The sequence below is a fragment of the Delphinus delphis genome, chromosome 1, assembly GCF_949987515.2.
Source record: "Delphinus delphis chromosome 1, mDelDel1.2, whole genome shotgun sequence".
Classification (NCBI taxonomy): Eukaryota; Metazoa; Chordata; class Mammalia; order Artiodactyla; family Delphinidae; genus Delphinus; species Delphinus delphis.
In genome coordinates this window covers 170,091,707-170,104,633 of record NC_082683.1, presented here as the reverse complement: position 1 = coordinate 170,104,633, position 12,927 = coordinate 170,091,707, and the positions used below count along the sequence as shown (strand labels likewise).

At 37.8% G+C, this 12,927-nt stretch overlaps 1 protein-coding gene across 1 annotated transcript in view; it reads right to left on the bottom strand.

The window, feature by feature from the left end:
- Positions 1-12,927, bottom strand: part of USH2A (usherin) — a 779,248-nt gene that overhangs the window by 437,313 nt on the left and 329,008 nt on the right. Inside the window, exons 30-31 of the mRNA XM_060022310.1 lie at positions 11,961-12,074; positions 9,726-9,887 (exon numbers count right to left, since the gene is read on the bottom strand). Coding sequence (XP_059878293.1) covers positions 9,726-9,887; positions 11,961-12,074 — 276 coding nt within the window. The remainder of the gene's footprint in view (positions 1-9,725; positions 9,888-11,960; positions 12,075-12,927) is intronic.

Sequence of the window (12,927 nt, the reverse complement as noted above, 5' to 3'; positions counted from 1 at the left end):
CTAACAACGTTGTTAATCAACTATACTCCAACGTAAAAGTTAAAAAAAAAAAGATGAAGTCATCAGGGTGGGCCCTAATCCAATATGACTTGCGTTCTTATAAAAAGGGGAAATTTCCACACAGGCAGCACACAAGGAGAAGGTCATGTGAAGAGGAAGGCAGAGATCAGGGAGATGCTTCTACAAGTCACAGAACACCAAAGATTGCCAGCAAACCACCAGAAGCTAGGGGAGAGGCATGACACAGATTCTCCCTTACAGCCCCTAGAAGGGACCAACCCTCACCAACACATTGATACGGGACTTCTAGCCTCTAGAACTGTGAGACAATCAATTTCTGTTGTTTAATCCACCTCGCGATACTCTGTTCTAGCAGCCCTAGCAAATTTACACAAGTAGTTTAGCCAAAACAGAATTCACTACATATTGGATAATTAAATGAAAAATTCTAGGAAGCTACAGGAACAGCCTACCTCATTAAAACTGTTTACCACATTTAGCATATTAATTACTTCTGAATTATGCATCGGTGTTTGTTGTCATTTACTTTAAAGTATTAATTTACTGATTCTCAGTGTTCGTCAATTTAATTCAATTCATTTCAACTCAATCCAATAAGAGATTATTAGAGGCCAATTGGGTTCTTATTCCTAGGCTATCTACTCTAGCGATCATGAACATAAATAACATGATAACTGTACTCAATGCACCTACACTCTTATTTGGAATCGAGATTTATCGCCTTTAAAATAAGTTAATACTGGAGCCTGTGCTCCGCAACGGGAGAGGCCACAACAGTGAGAGGCCCGCGTACTGTAAAATAAGTTAATATTGCAAGACAGAGTGTATTCAAGTGACAAATTTGGAGGAAAATGATAAGAATCTGTGGCTCAAAGGAAGATGTGGGAATTGAGCTAGATCATCATATATGGGTAACATTTTAATGGGGGTAGATCATGCTAGAGGTATGGAGAATACCACACTGGATACTGGCTAGAACGAAATGAGTAAGGTGATCTACCTGATTAAATATCAAAGTAAAGAGTAGAGAGAACTAACAGATAAGTACTGATAGGTGAATGCAATCAGATTCCTGAAATATCCATTGTACCAATTTTATTATATATATTAAAATTGGGAAAAATACTACAAAAATTCAGATGATATCCAAACCGTAGTAAATTTAAAAGATAAAAAGACCCCTTCAAAAAAAAGAAAGAAAACACTAGAATCCCATTACTGGGAGATAAGCACTGTTAAGACTTTGGTGTATATCCCTAGACATACATATTCATATACGTATGTATTCACATCCATGTATACATACACATGTGTACACACATATATTTTACTAAAATAGATTCACATATTACGTGCTGTTGAAGTGTTTGTTTTTAACACATTTCCACATTATTAAATATTCTTCTACAGCATCCTGAGGTGTATGGCCACACAATATTCCATTAGTGGACACTTAGAAGTTTTCTGCTGGTGAACACAGGCCAGTGATTCCATGTGCTAAGTTCTAACTTCATAGATGAAGCTTCTCTATAGTTAGTTCCCAGTTCTGGACTTGGAGAAGGAGGTAGATGGTTCATTTTACAAATATTCCAATGGCTTTCTGGAAGGTAGCACTATAACAGCTGACACTGTCATAGCAACAGTTTGGAGGTCAGAGGGTTCAGGATATATGTGCAGGAATACAAAGGATTGTTCCACTGATTCACTCTCCCTCCTCCATTGTCCAAAAGAAACCAGTGAAGAAAGAACACACTGTCTGATTCCATTCATATTAAATACAAAACAGCAAAACAAAACAAAAAATCTATGCTAAATGATCAGGAAAGCAGTCACCTGAGTCAAGAGATAAGACATGAGGGCAAAAACGGGGGGCCTCTAGGGTGCCAATAATGTTCTGTGTCTTGATCTGGGCACTGGTTCCATAGATGTGTTCAGTTTGAGAATATTCATCAAGCTGTATACTTAAGATATGTTTTTGGTGTGAATTTATCATTCAATTAAGAAGCTTTAAGAAATAAATGTAAAATAATGGCAGTTCTTAATGCTCAAAGTAGCAGGCAGGTTCTATTTGTAAAGCTCTCCATGGAAGTAAGCATTCGTAAGTCAGACAGAGAAAGAGAAATATCACATGATATCGCTTATATGTGGAATCTAAAAAGAAATGATGCAAATGAACGTCTTTACAAAAAAGAAACGGACTCACAGACTTAGAGAATGAACTTACAGTTCCCGGGCGGGGAGGGTAGAGGGAAGGGATACTCAGGGAGTTTGGGATTGACATGTACACACTGCTATATTTAAAAAGGATAACCAACAAGGACCTACGGTATAGCACAGGGAACTCTGCTCGATGTTATGTGGCAGTCTGGATGGGAGGTGGGGTCTGGGGGGAACGGATACATGTAGATGCATGGCTGAGTCCCTTTGCTGTGCACCTGAAACTATCGCAACACTGTTAATCGGCTATACTCCAATATAAAATAATTTTTTTTTTTTAAAGAAGACATTCCATCACCTTTTTCAGGATTTAACTCCACTACTTTTCTAACTGGATCTGATTCCCACTATTCCTCTGAAATCCCTTCAAATAGACAGCCTTTTCCTACCATTTAAGAGTATATAATATTCATCAATTAGGTTAACAGATCACAGGTAATATCTGGGTACAGATCTTAAAATATAAATTTAAACATATTTAAGTTCTTCACATACTTGTGCACTGGAGAAGCATCTTAAAGTAAAAATGACACTTTGGTTGTATTGTTTACAACCACAACTGATATTTAAACATTCTGTACAAGTCATTTCACTTCACTTCACCCTTTGTTAGTAAGTGAACAGGGCTTTTTAAAGTAAAGCATCCATTGTTTGTTAACCCAAGGATCAGGGCCGTGGCTAAACCTTAAGCAACTCTTCTGGAGTCTTTGATCACAGAGTTAGCAGCTTAGTAACTTGGCCTCTGAAGGCTTTCACTTCTTTCCATTATTTGGACTTTTTTCCTTGTATCCTCAAGGTTTCTTAGACGTTGCATAATTTAACGCTATATGTCAGTGACATCAAAAGGGCACAAAGTATGAATTAGTTTGTAATAAGAAGGTATCATCACTCATAGATGAGATCACTGCCTTACCTGAAAACCCTCACATGCTCTGTCTCATTAATACTCTGCCTTATGGGTTAGAACACAAGCATGTTAACAGTATTCCCCTCAGTAACATTACTTCATGTAAGAAGAGTGATTTAGAATCACTGCATTGTGGTATTCAAAAACGCAAAATGAAAGAAAATATCAAGGTTAAAGTGAAGCTTTGTTTTGCTAAGAAAAGATGTTTTGTAAGCCATCAGTGTGAATGAGTATAATTTAGCTCAAATTTGTAGAGTGTTGATAAGGTTTCTTATAATGCTTGGTTAGAAGTACCTAACCTTTGAACACTTTCCTTTATTGTGCCATAAGCAATACAGCTTCTTCTATCATAAATGTCTCATCGTAAGACTTAAGTGTTTGGAAGTTTCAAGATGAACATTTCTATTTTGCTGTTTATACATGGTTCTTTCTGACCTTGGCAAATAAGACCAAAAAAAAAATTTTTAGCACTTTTAGTGGTTAAAGATATAAATACTTACTGTCTATGTGACTTTACCAGAAATTCATCTGCTTTTCCTCTCTGTCTCTCTCTGCCTCTGCCTTTGTCTTTCTATCTGTCTGTCTCTCTCTCATACTCACACACACACACACACACACACACACACACACACACACACTCCTTATACCACTATTATCCTTGTCTTACTGGCTCAGTCTTAGTGATAGAATCTCAGGTCCTAATGGTGATGGGAAGATGCCACCAATGGCGCTAGAAATCAGTCACTCTTATTCAATCATAAGACTACTATAGATTTATGAGATAATACACTTGAAAATGTTCTTGTTTTAAGGTTTGGTGTCAGATATAATTTTTAGGGAATCCCTTTTGACATCTCCCCCTTTGAAATTTTCGTATTCATAAGCAACAAAGGTATAGGTTGGGTTAACTAAGAACCATTTACATAGTAAGAAAAGAGTTGTCCTGAGGGATCCCTATTCTTTCTTCACTGGTCAGCACAACTCACGTAAACCTCCTTGTCATGCTCGTAGTATACTTCTTCAGGTTACCACCATCTTGCTATCCTTGCTTCCAAAAACTTTGTAGGCTTCTGTGAACTATCTCACGAACTTCTTAAAGATTGCCAGTTTCTAGTAGGGTTCTCATTTAAAATGAGAATGATCTGGTTGGCTACAGTTTGGATGGTCATCATCAATCAGGAATCTACCTAGCCTGAACTTTGAAACAATCCCAGTATGTTGTGAACAGACTCACAAAAGGCTTCTTTTTTCCTCCCCCTTTATGAACATACGGTATGCACACATCTTAAGCGGCACCACAGTAGCTCTGCTGGTGATATCAATATAGGTCCTTCAATCTTTCAATAATGTTTTTAATCATAAGCTTTAAAGCACAATTGTTTTTACCTTGAAATTCTTAAAAATCTGTTACGAGACAGAAATAAGAGATTAATGGAGATCTTGCAAAAAAAGATAAATGACACCACCAGAATACCACAAAACTGGGGGGAAAATTAATTGAACCTATACTTTTGATAAATATTTATTTTTTGCAGGAGAAAAATGCATACTAGTTTAAGCTGTCATTATACTAACCTACAGCCTATTTTTCATATTATTAGTAATACATAATGTGGTAGTTTATATTCAAAAATAAAACTAGAATGTATATACCTCATGTATTTATCCAGAAATACCCCAAGGTTACTATGGTTACGAAAAATCCATTACCTTTGAATACAGAATGAAAAAGTTTGACTTCAAGTGTGTGCTATTTATTATAGCGAACATCAACAGCCTTCGCGAGGTTCTCTAACTGGATTCATTTTTCAGTGTCATAACTGACCCACCATTTTACTAGCTTATGGCCTATGCAAGGCAAAAATTTGAACTGTATGCATTTTTAAATATATTTGGTACTAACTCAAGGTGCAGCACTGCCTTTGACTTTTAATGCTTCATATTTAAGAGGAAGAAGAAAACCATTCCAGCCACCTAGACGCTAAGTGGCTTTTGAATTGAAATGCATTTACTTTGACCTGTATCCACCATGGAGGCAAGATCCATTTTTTTACGCATAACGGAAAAACGTTTGTTCTATGTGGAAACTTAAAAGGAAGCTATGAATAAATGGAGCAGGAGTGAGAAAAGAAAGGTTGACACCTTGAATATTTAGGAGGGGACATTAAGCCAAGTCATTAAGGAAGTTTTTGATGGTGTAGAAGACAAAGAACTGTAACTAGTGCAGGTGACTGTAGCCAGGAAAAACAGGGTATGAAACACAGCTCTTAAAGTAGTTTCAAACGGAATCCTTACCCCTATTAAACTTTTGCTCAACCGTACTATGATCAGCTGAATCAAATATAAATCGCTAATCATCATACAAAAGTATGCAGTAAACTAGTAGCTAAACATTCAAATAAAAATAATATTTTCAGGTTGTAAAACTGTCAAAGATGTAAGGATGTAACATTCACTGTTTATGAACTCTTCTGGAAAACAATGCAAAAATGTATATCAAGTATTCTGAAAAAGTTTGCTACTTTGATTTAGCTATTCCTCATTTAGAGATATAGCAAACAAACATTTAGGTACAGTAATATTTATCACAAAATATTTAAAATGAGATAAATTAGAAATTTTGAATTTTTAAGTGGTTAAATGCATTAATGTACATTCATAAGATGGAATATAACATTATTAAAATATTTCAAGATACTTTTAGAAAAATCCTTGTGGTGTGAGATATATTCATAATAAGGGAATATGCAAGGATTCCAAATTATACATTATAGCTCAATTTTGTTAAAATGAATAAAGTGCTGGAAGGAATTACATCAAATACTAAGAGTTTCTATCTGTAAGGTGGGATTATCAGGTATTAGATATCTGCATATTTTAAATTATCTTCAGTAAGCATATGTTACTTTTATAACTAAAAAATGCTATCAATTATTTCTCTAATAGTAGACTATATCTTTCATTTCTCAATCTCTCTATGAATTGACATTTTAGCACTGGAGAGATCCATTTCATTGACCCTAAACTCTTGCTATTACTGACAGCACCAGCTAGAATAGAATAGAACAGAACAGAACAGAACAGAATAGAATAGAATAGAATAGAATAGAATAGAATAGAATAGAATAGAATAGAATTGAATAGAATAGAAGTTCTATCCACAAGCTACTCAGAATGGAAAGGACATTATGCCACAAATATCCTGGCACAAAGACAAGCAACGAGTACCAATAGCATCGTGGATACATTTTATGATGAAAAGGGGCAGGATTTAAAGTGTCTTTAGAGGCTAAAGTGAGACCCAATGCTAGAGCAGTTTTCTCCATCAGTTTTCTCTGGGCTGACTTCAACCAGCCAGATTCCCCTTCCCATTCTTCTTTTCTGTGATTCCTAGTGGACAGGTGAATTCTGAAGACATAAATGACCTAAATGTAATGTATATCACAGATACAAAATCTCGAAAGAGTTGAAAGAGATCTAAAAGACCATTTTATTTAACCTGCATGCCATTGGAGAATCTCAAGAAAAGTGGACATTCAGAAAACACTCACTTTTGGGTGCTGTTACAAACTGAATTGTGTTCTCCAAAATTTACATGTTGAAGCCTTAACCCCCAATGCGACTACATTTGGAGATAGGGCTTTTTTTAAATTCAATTTTTATTTTATACTGGAGTATAGTTGACTTACAGAGATAGGGCTTTTAAAGAGGTGATGAAGGTTAACTGAGGTTACAGGGATAGGGCCCTAATCCAATGGTTCTGATGCCCCTAAAGGAAGAGGAAGAGACAGCAGGGGTGTACACATAAGAAACACCTTGTGAGGATGCAGGGAGAAAGTGGCTGTCTGCAAGTCAAGGAGAGAGGCCCCAAGAGAAACCAAACCTGCCAACACCTTGATCTTGGACTTCTAGCCTCCAGAACTATGAGAAATAAATTTCCGTTGTTTAAGCCATCCAGTCTGTGGTATTTGGGTATGGCAGCCCTAGAAGATTAACGTAGGTGCTCTGGGGTTTGTAATCAAGCTTCCATATCCCTTTCAGAGTTGTTGTGAGGAATAATAAAATGTGTTCAATAAGTAGCGTGTGTAGAGATGAAATGTGTGGACTTTGAGGCCAGAGAGACCCAGATTTGAATCAGTTTTTCCAATTACCGACTAGGATTTCTTGGCATCTCTGGCTATGCTGGCTATGACACTTGAATCATCACGTACAAGTCTGAACCCCATCGTAACGTTTTTGGCTTAGCTCCTCTCCTTAGTGACCAATACTGTATTCCTTCTGTACTTCATATCTTCTGCCATTTGGAGATAAAAGCAACAAGAAGTATAGTTGCCTTTGAGATGCCAAGGAGGACATAGGAAAAAAATGTTATGAGTCTTATCAGAGAAATAATCTTTAAAAATCTACCTGAAGGATGAACACCACCGAAGAAACTATTATCACTGTAGTTAGAGAAGATGGTTAAGGACTCTATAAAAATATTCCACTTTCTTTATATTTGGGGCATCTCTTATACTATGCTAACATTTGCCATGATCTTTCAGTGCAGATACTATAGTCACATGGGTCTGTGAAGGATTTGAGTCAATGGAATACAGAATTAGTTTCATTTTTTAGGTGGCATGAGAAATCAGTGTGAATTCTAGCCTCCTCTCCTCCCCACCCTGTTCTTTTTCTGGCTTTGGAGTGTCACCTCATGGGGCATTCTGCACATTTTGGAAATCTTCAAGGTCCACACTTTTTTTTGGGCGAGAGGGGTGGTACGCGGGCCTCTCACTGCTGTGGCCTCTCCCGTTGCGGAGCACAGGCTCCGGACGCGCAGGCTCAGTGGCCATGGCTCACGGGCCCAGCTGCTCTGCGGCATGTGGGATCTTCCCGGACCGGGGCACGAAGCCGCGTCCCCTGTGTCGGCAGGCAGACTGTCAACCACTGCGCCACCAGGGAAGCCCAAGGGGTAATCTATTCTTATTTTTAGTATTTATTTTTTAGTTTAGTTCTCTCTACTAAGTTTACTAAGAACATGCTAGGTGTTTTTCTAGTTCTAGTTCCCTTCAAAATCCTGAAAATTGCAGTTAATTCTATTTTACTGTTTCAGAAACTAAGTCTCAGAAGTTAAATAACTTGTTTTAAGACCGCATACTCATCATTAGTCAGAATACTTGAGATGGTATCAAAGTCTACCTCTCACAGGCTGTGTGGCCTGAAGGAAGTTGCTTAACCTTTCTGTGCCTCAATTTCCTCATTTGTAAAATGGGGGTAATGATAACACCTACCTCACTGAATAAGTATTACAGAATTCTATCCAACCATGATGAATGAAATACAGAAGTAATAGTTCTTGTGCTTTGAGGCCTCTCAGACTAGAGAGGATACAAAAAATATAAATTCAGAGAACTCAATTAGATGAATGCCATAGCCCTGTGCCAATATGCCTCATTCCTGCATCTTTATGTGTTGCCATGAAATCATGAGCATCAAGGGGCTGAGGGGAGGCGGTGTCTGGCTGGTTCTCTGTTACAACCTTAGTACCTGGCATTAATGTGAAGGAGTGAATACATAAACAATTAATCCTGTCTCTGACGCTAACCTGTTACGACCTTTCAGGAAGAATTTAAACTCTCTAAGGCCTCAGTTTTTCATCAATCAATATTTGATTAATGATGTCTCACCTAATAGTCACATATAATATCTAAAATATCATAAAAAATATAACCACTATTACCATACAAATGTAAACACCATTCAGGCACCAGACAACGTACATAATACAGGCCTCGTGTTTCACAAGGTTTCCAACAATTCACTTTTCTTAAGTGTCATGACACTTTATAATACGATCTAGGCAGATATACTATGTTTCTTCCCAAATGGTCTCCAATTCAAACCACACTGAGTGACACTTCTGAGTCTTAAGCTTATTCCACATTCATGAGGATTTTAAAGTGGTTAATTCATGTGCCAGTGGCATTTGTTTGAAATGACATCATCGCCTCAATTGGATTGACATGACATCAACTGAAATGAAATGACATCACTGTACTGCGAGCACGGCTGGGGAGCACACTGGGTCCCAGCTTCAATCTTGTGATCAGTTAGAGGCAGAGGAGTCACATGCTGAGCTGTCTGTGTTGATATTATACATTTCCAAACCCCCCTCTGCACCTGGGCAAAGGTATATTAGTAGAAGGATTCAGGTAAGGAGTGGTGGGACAATGGTAGAGAGAACATGCAGTAAGACAGCCTTGGGGGAGGGGGAAGGGAGCGAGCGTGAGCCCTTTTCCATTTTTCCAGCTTTGACTTCACTGTAAGTGTAATGTAACCACGAAAGTCATGGAATTCTAATGATTTAACAGGAGACAAAACTGAGTAACCCAACTTTCGAAACTGCATTCTCAGATAACTATTTTTTATATATATATATATATATAAAATATATATAAAATATATAATATATATACTATATACTATATAATATATATACTGAAATATATATATTAATTTGTAAGTATATACAATATATACTAATATATAGTCTTTAATATAGACTATAACTATTTACTGATACCTATAGAAGTCTTACCTGTGACTGTGTAGTTCTCTCCATTGCCTGAATAGATTAGTATCCCATCCATATATAAGGAGTACTGAGTTATAATACCATTTGCCTTTTTGGGTGGATTCCAGGAGAGTAACAAAGAATTGGGAAGGGATTTGGCTACTGGTGGCTGAACCTCTTGTGGTGCTGTGGGAAAAATTAAAAAGATATATAGAGTCTAATTTTAGTTTACTTTTCTAATTCAAACTTTTCACACCCAAACCCATAAATCATGGAATAAGCCAGAAATCCCATGCATGGAAATGTTCCTGATTCGTGGGCAGCTTGTCAGTAATTGCTTTAGGAACAGTACTAAATACCTGTCCTGAATTTATGAGAATTTGCCTCAATGATGGACGGGGAGTATTTACACTGGTTCACTTTACTGATGCTTGTGTTACTTCATCGCAAGTATTATTAACCCATAATCCCTACTTGGGCTGTGCCTTTTAAAGCAAATTAGACAGAATCCCTACCCTTGAGGAGCTTTTGATCTAAGATAGGCAATGCTAGGGAGAGCGGTTCATAATCGATATAAAAAGACGTATATGTAACCATAGAAATAGCCAGAAGATACAGAATTAATTACGTATGAAAATTACAACGTATGTGAGGTTTTTTTTAGTAAAGGGGGCCTGTTCATTTTCTGTAATGGTCAATGAACTGGAGTCACAGGAACTAAAAAACCTTTTAGAAATTGATCCTAAACATACCTATCGTTCAGTAAATTAGTAATAAATTTAAGGAAAAACTAGAAATTGGGAAATCCTGAAATAATGGAAAGAAAATGGTGAACTGAATGAGCAGGAATCCCTCTGGGGTTGAGCTGTGAAGTAGGTTTGAAGGGTACCAGGCAAGACATGGACAGAAGGGAGAAAAGAGTGAGATATAGGACAATCTGTGCCATATGGAAGTTGGTGGAAGTAACTGGAAAAGGGAATAATGATATATGCCTCAGCAGAAGCAAAGACACAATAAGAAAGATGGCGAGAACATTGAGAAAACACGGAAGATGGGTCACCAATGCTGTAGCCCAGGTGAGGGTGGTCTGGTGAGGTCAGGTGCAAGGCATGAAGAACAAATTGTCACAAGAAGGAGTTTACAAACTCTTGTTTTCTGTCCATGTTTCATCAGATGAGCCCCATTGTCTTTTTTTTTTTTTTTTTTGGCCACCTGGTGTGGCATGTGGGACCTTAGTTCCCTGATCAGGGATAGAACCTGTGCCCCCTGCACTGGGAGCGCGGAGTGTTAACCACTGAACTGCCAGGGGAGTGCCTCCATTGTCTTTCTTTACGCATTTTCTGTGCGAGTGGTACTTGCTTTAAGGATTTAAAAGAAGGAAGGGGGAAGAAGAGGAAGTGGGTAAGCAGGGGTGGAGGGATAGTGAAAAAGAAAGAGACTGGCAGACTCTTTTTCCCTAAAGATCAAGGTTTTAAGTCTCCTGAATCACTTTACAACTAGACAGTAAGAGAAATATGTTAATCCCTCTCATCCAGGAGGGAGAAATACGAAGTAACGACGCTTTAAATGTTTTGAGAGCTGTTATTTCTTGAAGAGATGCATTCTGACGCTCGAGCAAAGCTTTCGCTTTAGAGTGCTAAAATATTTTCTCTTTCCCACTGCCTTCCTAAATGTATGCTTTCTGAAACATTAATTTATGCCAACAGTTTGTAAGTTCCAGGTACAACAAAAGTGCGACTTGAGGCGGAAGGAAGCAGGTCGTGATTAATAATGCCTCGATCGGCCTTTGGAGGTTCTATCACACTGAAATAATTGTTGCTCACGCTGGGGTTTAGCAGTTAAAAGAGACCATGGAAATCAACCGTTGGATTCTCAATTTCATACTGTGCCATACAATCAATTCTTTTTAGTCAGACTGTCTCTAGATTTACTTCTGAGCCATAGTAAAATGAGGAAGCTTTCATTAATCTTTCAGATGCTTCATATTAATGACAAGGCTCTTGCATGAACAATGTAACAGCAATTAAAAAGCCCATTAATCTGCATTACAGCTATTAAAGATGCATGTCATTAAAGGGTATGGAGTTTGATTCATTTTCGCTCCCCCCCAAAAAATGGAGCAATTATGGCCTGGCAATGCACTTTGTCATCAAATTAGGTTGGGGTTTTGTAGCAAATGGCCTTGCAGCATTTAGCTCTTCTCCTATTTTATTATTCATGACTGAAATGTGGAAGTCAAGACCTTTGAAATTACTTTACCTTCTTGTGGAGTAGAGACGTTCAGTGCGTGCGAGCTCTCGGTACAGCCAGCCAAAGTGCACGCAGCTAGGGTTACTGCATAGTTTTTGAAGGGTAGCAAGCCTGTCAATATGCCTGTAATAAAGGGGACAAAAAGAGGTTTGCATGTTTACCAGAAGAAGCTGTACAGAGTATTGTGTGTGTGTGTGTGTGTGTGTGTGTGTGTGTGAGAAAGGGGGGTAGACATAGAGATGTAGAAAACAAAAACATATGCTCCTTTACTTCATTTTCCTGCCTGTGTGCTGATTGCAGAATGGTGTGACTAGCAAGAAACAATTTAGAAAGAAACAGATATCGTCTATTAACACATATATGTGGAATCTGAAAAAACTGGTATAGACGATCTTATTTACAAAGCAGAAATAGAGACACAGACGTAGAGAACAAACATATGGATAGCAAGGGGGAAAGGTGGAGGGTGGGAGGAATTGGGATGGACAGATATACACTATTGATACTATGTATAAAATAGATAACTAATGAGAACCTACTGTATAGCACAGAACTTTACTCAGTGCTCTGTGGTGACCTAAGTGGGAAGGAAATCCAAAAAAGGAGGGGATATATGAATACGTATGGCTGATTCACTTTACTGCACAGTAGAAACTAACACAACGTTGTAAAGCAGCTATACTCCAATAAAAATTAAAAAAAAAGAGAGAGAGAGAGACCTGCTTATTGTTAAGACAGCTCTAAATAGCATTTTCCCAAATGTGCTTCTCGGACGCTAATGCCCCTGAGATGTTTCCCCGGTAGAAATGGGGGATTCCACATGTCGTTCGTAAAGCAGAGCCCAGTGTACCTGATAGTGAAGACGGCCATCATCCCATTTCAGGATACTAGACCTCCTGCAGAAACAAAACTATCTCATTTTCTTTTACCTCACATTTTTCAACCTTATTTAACTAGAGAGTCCTTCTTATGCGAC